The 22,279-nt window shown below is 53.2% G+C and overlaps 1 protein-coding gene across 2 annotated transcripts in view; it reads right to left on the bottom strand.

Moving 5' to 3' along the window:
- Positions 1-14,952, bottom strand: part of ANKH (ANKH inorganic pyrophosphate transport regulator) — a 141,850-nt gene extending 126,898 nt beyond the window's left edge. For both annotated transcript variants that reach the window (XM_077353333.1, XM_077353334.1), the window contains exon 1: positions 14,502-14,952. In XM_077353333.1, the coding sequence (XP_077209448.1) occupies positions 14,502-14,597 (96 nt within the window). In that variant the 5' untranslated portion in view covers positions 14,598-14,952. The remainder of the gene's footprint in view (positions 1-14,501) is intronic.
- Positions 14,953-22,279: the final 7,327 nt, after the last annotated feature.

Genomic DNA, 22,279 nt, shown 5'->3' on the forward strand with positions numbered 1-22,279 from the left:
TCTTGAAGCAGCAGCTGGACAGATCCCTATCTTGGATGCTTTAGGCTGATCCTGCATTGAGCAAGGGGTGGGACTGCATGGCCTGCATGGCCCCTTCCCTCTCTAGGATTAGTATGGGTTTTTGGCTGCTGAATGAATGGATGATTTTTAGTTGATTTGCTAGTTTGATTGAAATTGTTATTTATTTTATTGGGGGTTTTATGTATTGGGGTTTTATATTATTAGCCACCACGAGCCCTTGTGGGAGTGGCAGGATATAAATGGAATGAGTGAATGAATGAATGAATGAATGAATGAATGAATGAATGAATGAAAACTTTCTTTTTAACTTAATAGTGTGAAATAATCTGAATACAAAAACAAATTCAGACAAAGCCAATATGTTTATGTATCATTCAGGGCACACAGGGGGGGGGATACTTGGGAAATCTTTCAATGACCATACATCCCTCTTGCATTGGTCCCTGTTCCCCAAGATCAACCGGCACAGGAAACGACAGTGTAATTCGAATCAAATTGAATCGAACTACTGCAAAAGCGAGACCATCATATATGCAATTTCGGAAGGGAATTCTAGTCCCTTCGTGGGGCACTGCTGGACTTGCTCTCTCGGAATACTGAAATGTCAAGATTTGGAGTTGCAACTTGCACGTGCAATCCCTATACACACTGACTGACTGCACGGTGAGGGAAAGGCGGGTCCAGCCCCCATCCCTGTGCAGGCGAAGCAGGTGAGCACAGCTCCTCCATGTGTAGCCGTGATGCTCAAGGAGTGTGGTGGAGGATGGAAAATACTGAAATGAATGGAGCAGTAGAACAATGGGAATATGTATGGTCTAGAATTCCCAAGCTTACAAATAGTCAAATGCTTAGAGAGAACTGGTATAAAATGTTTTAGAGGTGGTATGTAACACCAAAAGTAATTGCTGAACTTGCAAAAAACTGTGATAACAAATGTTGCAAATGTGTAGATAAAGTGGGTTCTATTGATCACATGTGGTAGAAATGTAAAAAAGGATATAAATTTTGGGCTAAAATTCATACCATATTGCAGAAAATGTGGGGTCTTAGTTTTCCATTGAAGCCTGAAAATATGTTATTAAGTCTACCACCGCAGTGCCTCCCAACCCAAACCAGAACCTTATTCTTTTATACAGCGACAGCAGCAAGACTGGCTGCAGCCAGAATATGGAAGAAACAAGATTTGCCTTCAATGGAGGACTGGCTGACTAAACTGGCGGATTTGGCCAAGATGGCCAAGTTGACATTGATAGTCAACGGAAAAACTGATGATGTCTTCCAAGAACAATGGGGTCCTTATCTGAACTATTTAAGAAGAAAAGGGGCACGGGGACAGAACGGGGTTTTATATTAAAATGTTTGTAGAGTATACACAGTTTATATAATTTAACGAATGTAGTTTCTTTATATCAACATTTTGTCATATTCTAATAGAATGATAAAAAAATCTGTATTAAAAAAAGAAAAAGTAGTGTGGTGGCCAGCATACTCCTCCCAGCTCTCCCTCTCTGCATGTTCAGCCAATGTGCAGAAGGCATGAAACAGAGTGATTACGATGACCACTAAGGAGACAACTTCTGGAATGGCCAAATTCCATGCAGAGGCCTTGTCCACAAGAAAGCAGATATCCCCGTCCTTTTAGTAGTTCCACATATAATTAAACCACAAAGTTTGAGTCCAGCAACACCTTTAAGATCAACCAAGTTTAATTCTTGCCAGATGCTTCCATGTTCATACAACCAAGTTTAATTCTGGATTGTTCTATTGCTTCAACATCTGAATCTAGTTACACCACAATAAGGTTATACATTAAATCTTAGCATGATAATTCTACATCCTTATCCATTGGTACTCCTAATATTTACAAAACTGCCCAGGGGGGGGGGGGGTGGAGCGTGTCCAGGGTGTCTGAGTTGAAATACGGACAAATCACTGGCTTCACCCTGACAGGGCCAGCCCCTAAAGCTCCCGCCCTCCGTCGCCGGCCGCTCGCCGCTCACCTCAGACACATGCCTAGCTGCCGGAGCCAGCACATCTGCAACTGTCCGCCACTCCACCTGCGCCACAGAACAAGCCGGCCCAGGTGCCGAGGGCACGGGAGACAAGGAGGCGGTGGCGGCGAGTGACTGCACCAAAGAAGAGGCCGAGCCAGCTGCCGAGGGCACGGGAGACGAGGCAGCAGTGGCAAGCGACCAGCCTAGCGCGGTCATGAGCCACCCACTCCACCCGCTCAGGGTTGCCGCCGCCGGCTGCTACGAAACGGAGGCTGTGCCCATGGGGCACCCTCTCAGGGCCCGCCTGTTTTATCTGTCCATAGTGCTGTAGTAAATAAATTTGATTTGGTTTGAGCATCCAAAGGGAGGCTAAAACAAGGTGTGTCTCCTAATGTGGACACAGTTCTAGAGTAAGATGTGATAAGCTGGCTGCACAATCAGCAGGTCCCAAAACACAGGAACCCCCCTAGAAGCCGGCATGGAAGAGAAACTGGGAAGGGGGGAGCGGGCAGCGGAGTGGCAACGAAGGAGCATTCCCTAAGGAAGACTTTTCATCTGATATTTTGTTCAGCTGGGTGGATTTATTTCACAGCACAGTTTTCTTCCTTCATGAAGCTCAAAGAAACACAAGCAAGACTGCCAGGTTCCTAGAATCATAGAATCATAAAGTTGGAAGGGGCCATACAGGCCATCTAGTCCAACCCCCTGCTCATCAGTCCTAAGCATCCTAAAGTATCCAAGAAATGTATGTATTCCAACCTTTGCTTGAAGACTGCCAGTGAGAGGGAGCTCACCACCTCCTTAGGAAGCCTATTCCACTGCTGAACTACTCTGACTGTGAAAATTTTTTTCCTGATATCTAGCCTATATGGTTGTACTTGAAGTTTAAACCCATTACTGCGTGTCCTCTCCTCTGCAGCCAACAGAAAGAGCATCCTGCCCTCCTCCAAGTGACAACCTTTCAACTACTTAAAGAGGGCTATCATGTCCCCTCTCAACCTCCTTTTCTCCAGGCTGAACATTCCCAAGTCCCTCAACCTATCTTCATAGGGCTTGGTCCCTTGGCCCCAGATCATCTTCGTCGCTCTCCTCTGTACCCTTTCAATTTTATCGACGTCCTTCTTGAAGTGAGGCCTCCAGAACTGCACACAGTACTCCAGGTGTGGTCTGACCAGTGCCGTATACAATGGGACTATGACATCTTGTGATTTTGATGTGATGCCTCTGTTGATACAGCCCAAAATGGCATTTGCCTTTTTTACCACTGCATCACACTGCCTGCTCATGTTTAGTTTACAATCCACAAGTACCCCAAGGTCTCGTTCACACACGGTGTTACCTAGAAGCGTATCCCCCATCCAGTAGGCATGCTTTTCATTTTTCTGACCCAGATGCAGAACTTTACACTTATCTTTATTAAATTGCATCTTGTTCTCATTTGCCCATTTTTCCATTGTGTTCAGATCTCGTTGAACTCTGTCTCTATCTTCCGGAGTATTTGCCAGTCCTCCCAATTTGGTGTCATCTGCAAATTTGATGAGTAGTCCCTCCACCCCCTCATCTAGATCATTAATAAATATGTTAAAAAGTACCGGGCCGAGCACCGAGCCCTGAGGTACCCCGCTACTCACCTCTCTCCAGTCTGATGAAACACCATTGACAACAACTCTTTGAGTGCGGTTCTCTAACCAATTCCCTATCCACCTAACGATCTGAAAATCCAGATTGCAGTCCTTCAAATTATCCATCAGAACATCATGGGGAACCTTGTCAAAAGCTTTACTAAAATCCAAGTAAATGACATCAACCGAATTTCCCCGATCCAGCAAACCTGTTACTTGGTTCCTCATCCAAGCAGAGACCAACCAAGGCCTCTTACCTTCACCAGAGGGTCAAGGTGAGACTTATGGGGAGCAGCTGCAAGGAAGAATCCATTGTTGTTGTTCGGTGAGAAGTTGTGTCCGACCCATTGCGACCCCATGGACAATGATCCTCCAGGCCTTCCTGTCCTCTACCATTCCCCGGAGTCCAATTAAGTTTGCACCTACTGCTTCAGTGACTCCATCCAGCCACCTCATTCTCTGTCGTCCCCTTCTTCTTTTGCCCTCAATCGCTCCCAGCATTAGGCTCTTCTCCAGGGAGTCCTTCCTTCTCATGAGGTGGCCAAAGTATTTGAGTTTCATCTTCAGGATCTGCCCTTCTAAGGAGCAGTCAGGGCTGATCTCCTCTAGGACTGACCGGTTTGTTCGCCTTGCAGTCCAAGGGACTCGCAAGAGCCTTCTCCAGCACCACAGTTCAAAAGCCTCAATTCTTTGACGCTCGGCCTTCCTTATGGTCCAACTTTCGCAGCCATACATTGCAACTGGGAAGACCATAGCCTTGACTAAACGCACTTTTGTTGGCAGGGTGATGTCTCTGCTTTTTAGGATGCTGTCTACAAGAATCCATAGGCAGGCACAGAGGTTCCCCCTTACCAGTCTCCCCTGCAAGTGAGCCCAGCAGCATCAAGGGAAACGGGATGGGGGCCACACATTTGCTCATATGAAATAGTCTGGTCTGGAGTCTCTGAAGGGGGGCCTGACTATTAAATCAGGGGCAATAAACTAACAGGGCTACAGAATGACAGTGTTTAGATCTGAATCTTCTGCTCTCCACCCCCTTTCGATATAGTGCAAAACATTTGCCAGCTGAGAGGTCTGCAGTTTTATAGTGAGAGGATGTCCCATTCTAGAGCCCACCATTACTGCAGGACCCAAGAAGATCAAGAGTCCCAGCAGAGCCAGCTGCCTCCGACATAAACAGGCCAGTGCCTGCTGTGTGTCAGAACTGATGAAAAGCCCTGATGGGTGAGGCCAGGGACCTAACTGAGCCCGTGTTATGTTTCCAGATCCTTCTGGGAGCTCACAGGCAGGGCACAAAAGGGACAGCTCCAGCCTCTGTGACAGGGAGGCGTCCTTTAGCCAGAATGCCAACAGCCACTAATACTTCATACATCTGACTGATCTCTCAATTACAGCCATGCAGATTAGCTACACACATTCAGCCACGCGACATGCAAGATGCCTACCCCCACTGCCCCGCCCATGCCCCCAGCCCTGCTCTCCCCTTGTGCCCCTGGCTGCAGAAGTGAGGCAGCTGGTCCAGGGATGGCCTCTCCCCTGCAGCACGCCTGGCAGCCACCCAGGCCTTTTTACTGTGCCAGGCCAACGCATTTATTTTTACCCAGGCTTTTGAAATATCCCCCCCCCCCAAGTCTGTTTCTAGCCAGTGAAGCCTGCTGAATGTTTCACGCTTTTCCAGTGTTTGTCACTTTTAATTATTTTCATGCTTTCATAATTTTATGATGTTTTACTTTGTAACCAGTCTTGGAGAAGCAGCATAATACCTTTTCTAAATAAATCATACTTCACTGTAAAGTCCCAAATTTGTCGATGTCACAACTGACCCAGCACAGTTGTGCAAGGCGGTCCACAGCCCAGACAAGGTGCCCACAGCGGCAGTGTGTGACTGAGGGTGCAGCCAGGCGCTCACAAGGAGGCAAAAATGGCCTTTCTGGAAAAGGAGAGACTTGAGGCCACCCAGGAAAATCTGAGAAAAGGTGAATCCATCATGAACTGGGCCAGTTCCTCATGAACTTCAGCTCAGTTTACAGGGTTCACAGCAGTCTCTTTTTCTTTCCCTGGCCTAATTTATGTCCAGTCCCCGTCCCTCCATCAGAATGCCCTGCAGCAGATGGTAACATTACAGTTCAGCATGTATAAGCGGGCCAAAGGAAATGTAATCTAGTGACCTACTTGCACACTAACAAAAAGTCTCATATCACTCCTCCAAAGGATAAGATGACAAGGAACCCATAACTCCTCCAACGGTTGCAATGAGAACGAGCAAAGTGCATTCCAGGTAAAACAATGAAATATCCTTCCTAGCTCTGAAGTCTCAACAGCGCTCTGCAGGTGATCTGAGTGACCACCGTTTAGAACACCCATCTGGCCGAGAGGGACCTCCGTTCTGAACCAACAGCAAGGCTTCCCAATCAAAACTGGAGGCCCAATGGCTTGCTTGCTTTTGAATGGGGCAGAATAAAAATTGTACTTGATCGGAGGAACCTCTGCGTGACTCACTCATCTCGGCCTGCCTCCGGATTAGGAGGGAGCATGTTCACACAACGGTCTCAACATCTCCGTCCTGGGGCCGACTGAACGGCCCAACTGCACTCAGCCCAGAGAGGCAGCAGAAGGCCACCCAGACAAGCCTCAGCCAAGGCAGCGAAGGCAGGACAAAGCCAGAGTCCTCAGCAAGGAGCGGAAACGAAAGGCCCCCCCCCCCCAGTGTGCGAGAAACACCGGCCACTAATCTGCACTGGCCCGTGACCCGCATAAAGAGCAAAAACAAAGCATTCTACCTTGCCTATTTCACCCCATTCTTGCCCGGCTTATCTCTGACTTCCACACCTCTATTCCCCCTTCACACAAACACATAAGCAGTACATACTTCAAGGAAATCAGCCCCAGTACATTCAATGGGTTTATTCCTTTGGAATAAACATGCTAAGGATATTATGGCCTGGAGCACAAATCTGGCGTGCCGGGTTCGATTCTGCACTCCCCCAAGTGCAGCCAGCTGGGTGTCCTTGGGCTCAACACAGCGCTGATAATACTGTTCTGACCGAGCAGTGATATCGGCGCTCTCTCAGCCTCACCCACCTCACAGGGTGTCTGTTGTGGGGAGAGGAAAGGGAGGGCGATTGAAAGGCACTTTGATCCTCCTTCAGGTAGAGAAAAGCAGCATATAAGAACCAACTCTTCTTCTTCTTACACTGTGTTATCCTCTTCACAGCCTTTACCCAGTGATTGGTGAGCAGCCACCACCCACATCATATTCAGAATTGGCCTGCGCCACCCAAATGCAGGGCTGAGTCTTGAGCAGGCTTCCTCAACCAGGGCCTCTTCTGCATGATGGATAAACTGAAGAAAACTCACTAAATACACCGTTGTTTTTCTGATCTCTGCACAGAAGAGTTCATTTACTCCGCAAACCTGATTATGCTCTGCATGGTGAACTGCCTCGTCGGTGCTTTAAACGTCTTTTAAGCATTGTTTCTGAAAGATTTCATCAATTCATTTCTCTCCTGCCTGCCTGAGACGGGTACTAGCCATGCAGAGAAGCTCTTTAGTTATGCAGATTAGTGACTGCATTCGAGAACAAAGCAGAGTTGGCAAAACTACAGGGGACAGGGCTATGAATTGTTTCATGCAGAGACAATCAGAAAACTGTGACTAATCTCTCAAGATTTGCAACTCATCCACTCTGGGGCTCCTATTCCAAATCCCTTTCTGTACCACTCATCATCATCTGCGATGTCTGATCCTCATGGGAGGGGGGTCACTTGGGCATGAAATTGGGGCCACTGTGGCTGGGCAGGTAGTTGTAAGTCCCTGCATAGTGCAATGGGTTGGACCAGATGACCCTGGGGGGCCTCTTCCAACTCTATGATTCTATAATGTTAATGCTGGGAATATAATGGGTATAAAGCTCTTCTCTTCTCCTGCCTTTTGCATTTCCATTCTCTGCCACTGGTGATCAGTTTTCTCCACTTTCCCTCCTCAGGATCCAAATGGGTCCTTTACTCAGGGCAAGAACGGGCTTGCCGTCCCAGTGCCCACCCAGGTATTCAAATGGCAGCAAGAGGTAATGTGCACAAGTAGTCTTTGCTCTAGTTCAGGTATTGAAATCGACCCTCAACACTTCAGAGGTGCAGCTTGGGAAGCAATCCCTGGCAAGTCTCGCCCGTGTTATTCACTGGGATCTGCTCCCAGGATGGTTATTTCTTTCCTTTCATAGTTTCAGAGCACCAGCCCATGACAGATGATTACAGCAACCACAGAAAGTGGCATGACCATGAGCCTGTGGAACAAAACAGGAACCCAGCATGTGAAAGCACAGCAAGCTGGCTTCCAGCACCAGCTTCCGTGAGTCACAGCCCACTTCTCCAGAGGCAACGTGATAACATCTTTTTCCACATGTCACCTGGAAAAGGACAGAAGGGCAGAGGGGAAGGGGAAGAAATGGAGCTGGAAGGAAAAAGTATACCACTTTGGACACCTAAAAAAACCTCCCTGGGGCTGTAATCTTTAACCGCTCCTGCAGAGCGGATAAAATAAAGCCTTAAGGGCTGTGTGGGCGGAGAAAGGGCGGGGCCTGTCCGTGACAAAAACTTGGAGGGGCACCCTCCGAGTGCCCCTCGACGGCCAAGTGGCCAATTGGCCCATCATCGCCCTATTGGCCAATTGGCCCGCCCTGGACTGGCTGCCCAGATGGTTCACCGCCGGGAAAGGAGCAGGGCCGGTGCGTCAAAGACGCGACGGGCTTGCTCCTTTCCGCCCGCCCAGCCAGGAGCCTCGCCAGCGGCGGCCAGGGGGCTTTGCAGAGCCTCCCCACAGGCCTCCTACCCAGCCTGCGCTCGCTGCCCTCGCCTCCACCACAGCGGTCAGCCACCTGCCAGGAGGTGCCAGGCCGCGGCACAGAAGCCCAGGAGCCCTCATGCTGCCGCTGCGGGAAAGGTAAGCCCCCCCCCACCCTCCTACCCTCCCACCCTCCCACCTCTCGGGCCCACCAACGAACCCGCTCGCCGCTGCTTTCCCCCCTCCAGATAACCCCCCCACCCATTCCCACACATTGCCGCCGCGATCCCTGGGGCCGTCTACCCCCCCAAAAAAAACTACTCGGAGCTCGCCATCCCCCCATACCGCCACCCAGACACCTACCCATCGCCGTCTCCCCTGATCCCGCCCCACACCCACGATCCGCACACCCACCTGTCCCCGTCTTAGGCCCCCAACCCTCCAACACTCGCCCCCGCCCTCCCCAAGACACCCCTACGCTAAACACCACCCCACTCACCTACCTTCCGAACCTGCAGCAGGCCCCGGGGACAGCCTCGCCCCACGCACTGCCCCTGGGGCCCGGCTAGAGGTTCCGCCGCGCTTTAAGACCCCACCCCCGGCCCTCCCTTCGCTGCTGCCGGCCGCCCCTTCGTCCGCCCGAACCCTCACCCCTGCTTACCCTTTGCCACCTATGCCGTCCGCTGCCAACCATGTCTGCGGATAGGCCGCGCGACCCGCCCGGCTGCTGGAACTACCACAGATTAAACCACGCAAGCGCGGAATTCCACGCATGCCTGGTTCCTCTCCCCCATGCCCGCCCCCCTGCCCTGGCCCTGGAGATACACCAGGCATGCATGGAGTACGGCGCATGCCTGGTTCCATCGCCCCGCCACCCCCACCATCACCCCCAGCGCTGGCCGCGAGCGAGCCGAGCGGCCGCAAGCCACCACCTCCCTATGAGCGGAGAGCGGCCTGCCCAGCCCGCCTCTGCTCTGCTCATTTTTAAAAATGGGCTTTAATTCTAGTAAAAATATAAAGTTATCCCCCAGACTTTTGACACTTCTTTAGGAATTGGTTGGCAAGCTGCAATGAGAGCCTGACCTACTGTCCTTCATGGGTTTATGAATGGTCTCTGCTCATTCATCCGTCTCCTGGGGAATGCTTGAGGCAGGATAACATCATGGGGTGGGACATCCGGACTGCCCCCACCAGTGAGGGTGGATGCCAATGCAGATGCTAGCGCAACCCTAACAGAGGTCAGTGGCAGCAAAAGCACAACACAAACGTCACTTAGTTGTCGATATAATGTTACCCCCCCCCCCGCCCCGTACAACTGCTACTATGACTGCACCCAGGAAACTGTGCAGTGAGACCACTGGTGCCTCCCACTCAACTATCATGACTGGCAGAAATTCAGACGAGGAAAGAACTTCCAAGCAACAAGAAAAGCTTTACATGGAGAGACCGGGGATGTCACCAGAGACAGTGTCAAAACCTGCATTCTGCCATGGAGCGAAAATCCTTCCTCAATGCCTGTGGCGACTGATGACGATATTTGTGGCTCTTGATTCTGCAGGAACTAAGAATAATTTAGGGATATCTAACTCTAGTATTTTTATATCCGTTTAGTTCAGTAGCAACTTCCTTATTTTTCCATCGTGACACGGATACCAGCTGAGATGGCTTCAAAAAGGATTAGACAAGACGTGCAAAATAGGTAAGCTTGATTCTTAAATGCAGCTTCCATGTTCAGAAGCAGACTACCTTTGATAGCCAGATACTGGGGGGAGGGCCCTTCCCTGGCTATCTGCGGGTGACCCTGGAGGGACGTGGCTGCCAGCACTGGGACCGTTGGAAGAAGTAAACTGTGGTTCTTCATTTTAGGTCCTAGTGATTGCCCTTGACTTATTCACTCGCCAGGTGGTAGTGAAGATGCTTTCCTAAGCAGCACTCCTTGGCGTGTGGCTGTGTTCTCTGGACCTTCATGACTGTAAAAAACTATGCAAACAAGTTCTATTTCTCACCCTTTCAACGCAGATATGACCAATTGTGGAAAGACCATTTTGCCTGGGGCTGCTCGTTTTTGTAGCGTTCATATTATTAGTGGATACAGCACCTTACATCTGCAAATATGCTTTGGTAATTTGGCTCCCGTGAAACTTGTTATTCCAAGATATTCAAAACATAGCTGGTTACTAGAGGAGGAGGAGAAAAGAAGAGTTGGTTCCGAGATGCCACTTTTCTGTACCCGAGGGAGTGTCAAAGTGGACCTAACAACGTCACCTACACCATCAAAGGCCTATACACCTGCTCATCTTCCAACTTAGTATATGCCATCAAGTGCCAACAATGCCCCCCTGTTCTCTACATAGGGCAAACAGGTCAAACCCTCCGCCAAAGGATTAATGGACAGAAGTCTGACATCATAAGCCACAAGACTGAAAAACCTGAACACTTCAACCTTCCAGGACATTCAATAAGGCAGTGGTCCCCAACCTTTTCATCACCGGGGACCACTCAACGCCGGGGACCACTCACCAGGGACCACTCAACGCCTTTTACTGAGGCCCGATGGGGGGGGTAGTTTACTCCTCTACTCTCAACCACTGCCCTAACGCTCTCTGATCGCTATGGTAATGTTTAAACATCCCTTCAAAATAAGATACAGACACGCCACAACAATGAACATAAGGAACATTTTATTTTCATGGAAATTTTAACTCATGACAATGACAAATCAATGGGAACCCTGAGCTTGTTTCTCTGCAACGAAATAGTGATGGGAGACAATGACACCCGAAGTGTGTTGTAAAGGGCTGGGGGGGTGAAGTAAAGGGCCGGGGGGGGGGGGGGAGAAGGCGTCCTTTGGGGCCCACCTCCAATTAGTCGAAGGACCACATGTGGTCCGCGGCCCACAGGTTGGGGATTGCTACAATAAGGGACCTGAAAGTAGCTGTTTTATTGCAAAGGAACTCCAAGAACAGGCTAGAAAGGGAGAGTGCAGAAATGCAAGTTATTACAACACTCAATACTTGGACATACCCTGGACTCAATAGGGACAAAGGTTTTTTATCTCACTATTCATGCTAATCTTGTTCAACTTGTGTATCCATATTGCTCACTATTTATTTTATTTGTGATAATAATGTCACTGTAAGGTAATGGCATTGTAATGGAATTTGGAGTTTGACTTGCTGGCCTTGGGACAGTTACCAGCAATTCCCTGGGAGGAATGTCTCACAGTTGTAGGGAGACAGATGGAGCAAGCAACATGTGGGGAGGTGAGAAACTTTGATCACTAATAAAAGGCAGTTTGGTTTCTCCCTGTGTTTTTGTAAAGTACACTCAATTCTAGGGGGTTGATTGGCTGTTTCGACAAAGGCTTATCATTGGCTGTATTTGGTTGAGTCTACTGATGTAACAGAATTGATTTTGCTATATATTCCCTGTCATGTAAGAAGATCAGAGTCTGACAAAGAGTGCTTGCACTCAAAAGCTCACGCCCTGAATCAATCTCGGTTGGCCTTAAAGGTGCTCCTGGACTCTGATTTTATTGTGCTACTTCAGATCAACAGGGCTGCCCATTTGAAAGTGGCTTACAGTCGCCTTCCCTTTCCTCTCCCCACAAGACACCCTGTGAGGGAGGGGAGGCTGAGAGAGCCCTGAGATTACTGAAGAAGAAGAAGAAGAGTTGGTTCTTATATGCTGCTTTTCTCTACCCGAAGGAGTCTCAAAGCGGCTTACATTCGCCTTCCCTTTCCTCTCCCCACAACAGACACCCTGGGAGGGAGGTGAGGCTGAGAGAGCCCTGAGATTACTGAAGAAGAAGAGTTGGTTCGTATATGCCACTTTTCTCTACCCGAAGGAGTCTCAAAGCGGCTTACATTCGCCTTCCCTTTCCTCTCCCCACAACAGACACCCTGGGAGGGAGGTGAGGCTGAGAGAGCCCTGAGATTACTGAAGAAGAAGAAGAGTTGGTTCGTATATGCCACTTTTCTCTATCCAAAGGAGTCTCAAAGCGGCTTACATTCGCCTTCCCTTTCCTCTCCCCACAACAGACACCCTGGGAGGGAGGTGAGGCTGAGAGAGCCCTGAGATTACTGAAGAAGAAGAGTTGGTTCGTATATGCCACTTTTCTCTACCCGAAGGAGTCTCAAAGCGGCTTACATTCGCCTTCCCTTTCCTCTCCCCACAACAGACACCCTGGGAGGGAGGTGAGGCTGAGAGAGCCCTGAGATTACTGAAGAAGAAGAAGAGTTGGTTCGTATATGCCACTTTTCTCTATCCAAAGGAGTCTCAAAGCGGCTTACATTCCCCTTCCCTTTCCTCTCCCCACAACAGACACCCTGGGAGGGAGGTGAGGCTGAGAGAGCCCTGAGATTATTGAAGAAGAAGAAGAGTTGGTTCTTATATGCCACTTTTCTCTACCCGAAGGAGTCTCAAAGCGGCTTACATTCGCCTTCCCTTTCCTCTCCCCACAACAGACACCCTGGGAGGGAGGTGAGGCTGAGAGAGCCCTGAGATTACTGAAGAAGAAGAAGAGTTGGTTCGTATATGCCACTTTTCTCTATCCAAAGGAGTCTCAAAGCGGCTTACATTCCCCTTCCCTTTCCTCTCCCCACAACAGACACCCTGGGAGGGAGGTGAGGCTGAGAGAGCCCTGAGATTACTGAAGAAGAAGAAGGTTGGTTCTTATATGCTGCTTTTCTTTACCTGAAGGAGTCTCAAAGTTGCATTCCCTTTCCTCTCCCCACAACAGACACCCTGTGAGGGAGGGGAGGCTGAGAAAGCCCTGAGATTCCTGCTTGGTCAGAACAGTTTTATCAGTGCCGTGGCGAGCCCAAGGTCACCCAGCTGGCTGCATGTGGGGGAGCAGGGAATCCAGCCCGGCTCGCCAGATTAGAAGCCACCGCTCTTACCACGACACCAAGCTGGCTGCACCAAGCTGCCTTTAGAAGTGATGTGTCTTGGCTGTGCCTGTCTTGTGAGGCCACTGCCATCTCTACGCATGTTAATTCCGTGTCCTGGGAACAGCAACAGGCCTACAGATCTCAGGTCCCGGATGTCATTCCTGTCACCTGCTTCCAGATGCTTTTCACTAGAGATGCCAAGGATCGACCCTGGCACTCCGCCATGGTGCCCACCCCAACCCCTGGGGGCGTTTAGCCTGTCTCCACTGGCACACACACGGCTACCCCGGGCCCCCTGGGCAGGATGCGCGTGATGGCTTTAGGCAGCTTTCCTTTCCCAAAGGGGACTGGGTGCTGGGCTCCGTTCTCTGGACCCCTGTCCTTCCTGGTGACCCAAACGGAGAGTAGGAGGCCTCTCGGTGGGACTCTGGGGGGGGGGGTTCTGGAGAGGCTCAACAAGGCCGGGGTTTGTCCCTTGCCAGCCATCCCTCCATCGCCACAGCCTGGCCAGGGCCGCCTCTGGAATTAGTGGGGGGGGGGGGGGAGGGATGGGATGTGGTCCTTGACTGGGGCGATGTTTCTAACAGAGCCTCATTTTTGAGTGATCTTGGTGTGGTTGCCGCTGTCAGCTGGCTGAGCTACGAAGGGTGGCCTATAAATGCACGAATAAATGCACCGAGGCCGAGGAAAGGAAGCGAGCTGTCTGGGACCCGCTGCGGGACGCGCCTTTGTCCCTCGCTGAGGGGCCGCGAGGCAGGAGGGCGTCCTGGCCCCGGCACGGCGCCCGACGACGAGTCCCGCGGCCTGCCCTTTCCGCAGCCAGCGGGCGGCCCCCCGGCCCTCTGCGCCTCTTGGCGGCATCCCCCCCCCCCCCCGGACGCCCAGCGCCGCTCGAGGCCCCCGCGGGAGGGATGCTCGCTCGCTCTCTCGCTCGCCCGGCCGGCCACGCAGCCCCCCCCCCCTGGGCGCCGGCGGCGCATCCGTGCTGCGGCGGGCGGCGAGGCGCAGGCGTGGGGCGGAGGGGGCAGCGCCCGGAGGGTTTCCAGCCAGCCCGCCCCCCCCCCAGCGGCGGCACCTGCCCCTGCCCTGCCCTGGCCCTGCTCGCCGGGCGCGGCTGCGGACAGCGGGCAATGGCGGCGGCCCCGCTCGAGAAGCGCGCCCGGCCCTCCGCCCGCCCGCCCGCGGCGCCTGACCTGCTCGCCGAAGTCGATGGCGATGTTGGTGATGCCGAGCGGCACGAGGAAGCGCACGAGCGGCCAGAAGTGGGTCAGCGCCGGCAGCTTCACCATGGTGCCTGCCGCCCGCCCGCCCGCCCGCCGCGCATCCGACCCTCCTGCGCCCGCTCCGGCTCCTGCGGCGGCTCCTGCGGCTCCGGCTCCGGCTCCTGCGGCGGCTCCTGCTGGCGGCGGCGAGGCGGGCGCGGCGGGCGAGGCGGGCAGGGGCGCCGCATCCGGAGGCCCAGGGCTGGTGTGGCGCGCCGGGCGGCTGCGCGCCTCCCTTTAGCGGGCCGGCCCCGCGCTCAGGTCCATCCCCGCCGCCGCCGCCGCCGCCTCCTCCTTCCTGCCTGCCTGCCTGCCTGCCGGCCTTCCCCCACGCCGGGCGCGCCGGACGCCGCGGCCACACACCCCGGCAGCAGCGGCGGCGGCGGTGGCGGCACGAGGCGGAGGCGGAGGCGGAGGCGGGCCGGCCGGCCGGCGCCACCACCCTCCCCCCCCACTCCCGTGGCGGCGGCGTCCCCGGGCGCCGCCTCCCTCCCTCCCTCCCTCCCTCCCTCGCCGGTGGGGCGCGAGGGGGGAAGAGGCGGCCGCGGGGACGGTAGACTGCCTCCGGACGGGGAGGCTCCCTCAGCTCGTGGAGGAGGCCTGGCCGGCTTGTGGCGCGGGGCCCTCGGGCCTCCCCGGGGTGCGGCAAGGGCGGCCGCCACTAAGCCTCCGGGCCGCCGCCACTAAGCCCCGTCCCCTCGGGATGAGGGAGAGCCGCGCTCCCCGGGTGACCTTGGGCGGGCCTCCCTCACAGGCGTGTTGTGAGGATAACATGGAGGCGCGGAGAATGGGTCCCGGCTGAGGCTGAAGGCAGCGCATCCAGAAAGGGCAGGGCTCCAGGGATGGGCAGAGGGCGAGGCGGGGGAGGCATCCACCTGCTGGAGCCCTGAGTCGCTGGGCCCAGTAGCCCTGGCCGCACGCCTGCCCTCTCCTCTCCGGGCGGTTGACACGGGCATGTTCCTCGCCTTGGGAGTCCTGTCAGCCATGTGTCAAGCTCTGCCGGCAGCCGGTCTCCCCAAGAGGCCTCCCCCCCCCCACCCCGTGGCCTGATGCCATCAGGGGAGATGATGAAGAAGAACAAGAAGAAGAAGAGTTGGTTCTTAGATGCCGCTTTTCTCTACCCGAAGGAGGCTCAAAGCGGCTTCCATTCGCCTTCCCTTTCCTCTCCCCACAACAGACACCCTGTGAGGTGGGTGAGGCTGAGAGAGCCCTGAGATTTCTGAAGAAGAAGAAGAAGAGTTGGTTCTTCTATGTCGCTTTACCCAAAGGAGTCTCAAAGCAGCTTCCATTCGCCTCCCCTTTCCTCTCCCCACAACAGACACCCTGTGGGGTGGGTGAGGCTGAGAGAGCCCTGATATCACTGCCCGGTCAGAGCAGTTTTATCAGTGCCGTGGCGAGCCCAAGGTCACCCAGCTGGCTGCATGTGGGGGAGCGCAGAATCGAACCCAGCATGCCACACTCCTAACCACCACACCAAACTGGCACCAAACTGATGTGGCCGGACCTGGGACCACGGCCTGCCCTGAGCTCTTCATGAGTATGGACAGCAAGAAAGAGGCAGAGGTCTGGGAAGCTGGGCAACTCACTTCCTCAGGGAATCATTCAGCCCCGCTGCACATTCTTCATTGGCATTTAGCAAGAAATGTCCTGAAAGGAATCTGCAGAGTAATAAATCGGTCACACTCCGGCAGTATGAAGTCCAGGAGAGGCCAGCGGGTCATTGGAAGTAATTGCACTTATTAAGAGGTTTGTGATCCTCTTGCTTCGTCAGGGCTTCGTCAGGACTCCCATTTGGATCATTCCCTCCTTTGTTTTGCTGATGTTTTGGTCTGTATTTTGCATAGCAATGCAACACACTGTCTCTTGGATTGTGGGTCCTCTGGCTGACGCCACTTCCTTTCTCCTAATTGTACCCAAGAATAGGTCATGTTCATAGGCATGCAAGTTGAATGCAATATGCTACATGCACCAGACCCATACATGTGCCACAATAAGCATTGAACATAGACAACACTGTTGTTCATCCAGGTGCTGTTTTTGAACTTGGTGCTAAATATTTGAAACCCTTTGCACCATGTCTGTGTGCCCCTTGGTGGCCGGTGGGCCAGGGCCATGGCTCCTGCCTTGGGGGCTGGGGGCTGGCAACAGGTGCATTTGCAGTGGCTGCTGGTCTAGGGGCTCTTGTCTCCACCACTGTCTTTGTGCTGCAGGTTCTCCCATAGGCTAGGAGAACATCGTGGGGGCAGGTGTTCCCCCCCCTCTCTTCAAGGGAGGCAGGGCCAATCATTTGTACTGTCCGTCCTCCTCAGTCTGTCTCCTGCCTTGAGAGGGAGAGCAGTGAGCTGGCTACTCTCTGAGCTATTTAGGCAAAAGAAGTTTACTCTGAGCAGTTCCTTCCCCTTCCCACCTTCCCTCTGCGTCGGAGGAGAGAGATGTGAGCTGGGCACGCAGCCTGACCTGAGCTGTAGCAGGCGCTGCTTAGCATGTGGCCCCATTTTGCTGGGACTCGTGCGAGAATTCAGATCGGGAAGGAGGTGAGAGCAGCGGCACCACAAAACTCAGTCATGGGGGATGCATGAGCGTAAGATGTTTTGTTGCTCGCCGTTGGATCCATAAAATGCCTGTTTTTTACTTACTTTGTCTTGCTCAACTTTGTAGCACTCATTCCCCTCCCCCTGACTCTGTTCACGCCCTTTCTTAAGACTCCTCGAGCCTGGGGTGCAATGGCAGACAAAACCAAGGCTTCTCTTCTGCAGAGGAGGGGGTGGTACCTTCGACCCCCAAAGGGCCAGCAGAGCCCAAAGGTTGACTAATATTGTTCCAGAGGGGAGGCAGGGGGACCAGGCCACAAGGAAGGAGGCTGGCCCCCTCTCCCCCTCAAAGAAACGGGAAAAGACTGTCGATCCAAAGGGCAAGGTGCCCAAGACAGCCAGAAAAGGCCCACCCACTAGCTTTGGGACCAAGGACCAGTACAAGGAAGATGGCAGACCTACGGGCTCTCGGGGTCCAATGTCTAAGATGCCTCACACTTCAGGGCAATTTTTTCTCTTTCCTCCAAGACTCTCCCAGAGCTGAGGTGTCCTCTTTCGTTAGGGCACAGATGGCACATCTGGTTCCACATCATACCCCGCATAGGGACTGTTATGATCGTTACCCCTCCCCACCCAGGTCCCACATGGGGGGTAGAGCCAGCTCATATGGGGGTGACAGGCCTCGTTGTCTGACTCTTCTGATGAGGATACAAGGTAAAAGGAAAGAGGAAGGAGAATTCATTTCTGACAAAGAGGCCATGGAACCAATTGGGGTCCCAAAACAACTTGAGTGTTTATTTAGCTAAATCTATTTCTATCCTTAAACTTGAACAGTCTGAGGAAGCCTGGCCAAAGAGACGTGTAAATATTACAGTCCCAAAGGCTCTGGGGACTTGTTCCCAAAACTTGAGATGGACCAGACTAATTTTCCTATGCCTGACATAGCATTTGCACCAAAACGTTTTTCTGCATCATCAGTGTTGTGTATGTGAATCCACACAGGGCTGAGCTTGAGGTCCAAGGTAGGATTCTAGCAGGCCTACAACAGCCAATGCACTTCAAGACTCCCAGCCATGGGAGCCAATCCATTTTAACTAATCAAGCATTTAAACGTAAAGTATTTAAAAGGCTGTCGTGTAGAGGAGCGGTCCCCAACCCCTGGTCCAGAGACTGGGACCGGTCCGTAGATCAGTTAGTACCAGGCCGTAGCTCCTCCTTGTTCTCCTCCCCGGGGGCTGCCTCGGGGATTGCCCTGCCACTCTGCTGCCGGCTCGCCTTTGGTGCTCTCTGGTGGCCGCCATGGCTGGGGCTTCCCCTCGGCGTGGCAATGCTGCTGGCAGTGCCCCCCAGCGTGTGGTGGGAAGTCAGGGGAGCCGGTGGGAAAGCAAGTGGAGCAGGGGCTCAGGCGGCAGTGGCAACGTCCCTCAGCAAAAGACTACCCCCCCCCGGGCCTCAGTAAAATTGTCGAGCGTTGACCGGTCCCCAGTGATAAAAAGGTTGGGGACCACTGGTATATGTCAAGCGCCGACAAAACTCACAAACAAACATCTATAATACAAAAGCTTTAATTGGAAGCAGATCAGGTCACTATAACATTCGAAGTCAAGACTATTCGATATCTGCCGCTGCAAGCCACACAAACCTCTTAAACGCAGGGCCCCTGAAGTGGCCGCGGTGGCTAAGACAGGGCCAGAGGGTTTGCCCGAAGAGTACTGGGATTTACAAGATGTTTTCATGGAGCAGGAATGTGACCAATTGCTCCCCCACCGTAAGACTGATTGTGCCATTGAACTCAAGCCCGGGGAGCCGCTCCCCAAAGCTAAGCTTCACTCCGTGAGCCCCAGAGAGATGCAGGAGCTGAGAGCGTTCCTGGATAAGAATTTGGCACGAGGGTTCATTCGCCCCGCCACTTCCCCTTTAGCTGCACCTGTCTTGTTGGTAAAGGAAAAGGATGGTTCCCTCCACCACTGTACCAATTACAGGGGACTGAATGCGGTTTCTATGTGCAATGCCTACCCCTTGCCTTTGACCACGGACCTGCTGGGACACTTGGGGAGGGTCCGCATTTTTACCAAATTAGATTTGAGGGAAGCCTACTACTGTGTGTGGATTAAGAAGGGGCACGAATACCTTTCGGCATTTAACACCCCCTTGGGACAATTTGAGTACATCGTCATGCTGTTCGGCCTCGCCGGTGCTCCGGGTGTGTTCATGAACATGATTAATGAGGTCATGCATGTACAAAGGGACCCTAGTTTACCTGGATAATATTTTGGTGTATTCAGAAGACCCAGTGGAAGACGTGTCATTGGTCCGCGAAGTGCTGCGCCGGCTGCGGCCACATCACTTGTACGCCAAACTCGAAATGTGAGTTCCACCGGGAGGTGGTGGAGTTCTTGGGCTTCCGCGTTCCCAGTGAGGGAATAGAAATGGACCCAGGGAAGGTCCGGGATCTGTTGGCTTGGGAACCCCTCCGTACGAGGAAACAGCTGCAAAGTTTATTAGGGTTCGCCAACTTCTACCATTCCTTCATCCCCAACTTTGCGAAAGTTGCCCTCTCATGGACTGATTTGCTTAAGACTAAAGGGGGGGGGAACGGCTGCCCGACCCAGTGAGCCACTGGCGTGGTCCCCTGGCTGTCAGGTGGCTTTTGACAAACTGAAAACTCTGTTCACCTCAGAGCCAGTACTAGCCCACGCAGACCCACACAAGCAATTTACGCTGCAAGTGGATTCCTCGGACGTGGCCATGGGGGCCGTAATCCTCCAGGAAGGGGGGGGATGGCAAATTGCACCCACTTGCGTACATTTCCAAGAAATTCTCTGGACTGGAAAAAAATTGGGCAATTTGGGGAAAAGAGGCAGCGGCGGTAAAATTGGCTTTGGCAACATGGAGACACTGGCTGGAGGGGGCGGCCCACCCATTTATAGTTTGGACAGATCACAAAAACCTGCAAGCGCTCAAACAGCCCCGCTACCTGTCCGCCAAATAGATGCGCTGGGCGTTCTTTTCCTGGTTCAACTTCACCCTCAAGCATCTGCCAGGCAAAATGAACTTTCTTGCTGATGCACTTTCGCGCCTCCCCCAGTAGGAATGCAAACGGGACCGATTGGTCGAGACGGTGTTCACCCCCTCCCAGCTGGGCCTGACGGTCATGACACGTAGCAAGTCGAGGGGTGGGGGCCCATACCCAGGGGGCTGGGTCCAGAAGGACGTCAGCCTGGACGATGAGTTTTTACGCCTCCGCCCTTCCCTGGTGGAGCAGGAGGGGCTGTTTTTAAAGGAGGGTCGACTGTTTGTTCCCTTGGCCACCGGCAAAGATGTGTTGAAGCTCCGCCATGATTCCAAGCTGGCTCGGCATTTTGGTTTTGTAAAGACTCTCCACCTTGTTCGGCAGCATTACTGGTGGCCCTCCTTGCGGAGGGATGTCGAACTCTATGTGCAGGGCTCCCCTCCAAGGCTCCCCGCCAAGTCCATGGGCGGCAAAAAGAAGGGCTTGTTGCAACCCCTGCCCACCCCGTCTCAGCCATGGACGGATGTCACCATGGACTTCATTACAGACCTCCCGCTTAGTCAGGGGAAAAGTGTGATTTGGGTTGTAGTGGATGCTTTCTCTAAGCAGGCCCATTTTGTCCCTTGCGCTGGAGTGCCTTCTGCCCTGAAACTGGCTTCTTTGTTCATCACACACGTATATCGACTGCACGGGATCCCGGGGAGATTACTCACAGATTGGGGCCCCCAGTTCGTTGCCAAGTTCTGGCAGGAGCTTTTGAGGCTTCGGGGGGTGGAGCAGGCCCTCACTTCCGGGTATCAACCAGAGACTAATGGAGAGACTGAGAGGGTGAACCGGATTTTGGAACAATATTTGCATTGCTTTATTAACCACCAGCAGGACGATTGGGTATCCCTCCTCCCACTGGCTGAATTTGCGTACAACAATGGGGTGCACGTGTCCACTGGGGTGTCTCCTTTTAAGGCAGTCTATGGGGCCGACTTGACCACGGTACCTACTTGGGACATCTCTTCTCCAGATGCCCCAGACGTCCAAAAATGGGCTAGTGGGATATCCCTGGCTTGGCCCTCCATTGTGGATTGCCTGGAGGAGGCGAAACGCTCCTATAAAGCAAAGGCAGACAAGAAACTGACTGCAAGCCCTGCCTGGTCGGTGGGGGATCTTGCCTATTTGTCTACTAAGAACCTTCGGTGCCAGCAACCTTCTCGCAAGGTAGGGGCAAAGTTGGTGGGTCCATTTGTGGTAAAGCATTTAATCAGTGCTGTGACTGTAGAACTCTCGTTGCCTAAGGCTTACAGAAATGTGCATCCCGTCTTTCATTCCAGCCTGCTGAAACGTGCCCCGCCCCCAGACACCTGGCACCCCCCGTCTGCTGCTCCTATTCCTGTGTTCGTGGACAAAGACACGCATTATGAAGTCAACAAAATCCTGGACTCTCGCTGGCATAAGGGGAAGCTCCAATACCTTGTGGACTGGAAGGAATTTCCCAGGGGGGACCGGGAGTGGGTGGAGGCTGATAACGTTTGGGCCCCTAGACTCTTGCGTGCCTTTCCCAGGGAATTCCTGCAGTGCCCGCGACCCAAAGACGCTGGGTGAGGGGAGGTTGTTTTTGGACCAGATGAATGTCTGTTACAGCCATTAATGTTAATTATTATTGTTGTGGTAATATATCGTGGAAAATCTAAACTCCTTGTGTCGTTTCGACATTCTATGTAAACTGCCCTGAGCCTCAGGAGAAACAGACTGTGCCCTTGTGCCAACTAATTGTTGGATCGTGTTTGTGTAACCAACCCTAGGACACATGGAAACGCCGAACTGGGTGCCGCCACGGGTTGGATCTTTCAGCAACATCCATTTCCAACGGGAGCGTCTTGCTCACCGCCTCCCCCTCCCGGGGCGCATTTCCCATCCAGCAGGGCGATACGGAGGGGTTTCGCTAACGAAACCCCTCCACACGGGGGGTTAATTAAAGTCTTGGTACATCCAGAGTCCACGATACATTGGACCCCCACCTGCTTCCCCGATTTTGGTACAGTCAAAGTCACAGGGAGGAAGACTAAAGGGGGAGCACTCACCGAATGTTTGCCCCTGCCCGGGACCTGCTGGCGGGGCTTCTTCACAGCAGGTCGTCCTCATTTCCCGACGGCTCACCGGAGGACGCCTCC

Source organism: Paroedura picta, chromosome 9 (assembly GCF_049243985.1).
Source record: "Paroedura picta isolate Pp20150507F chromosome 9, Ppicta_v3.0, whole genome shotgun sequence".
In the NCBI taxonomy this organism is placed as follows: Eukaryota; Metazoa; Chordata; class Lepidosauria; order Squamata; family Gekkonidae; genus Paroedura; species Paroedura picta.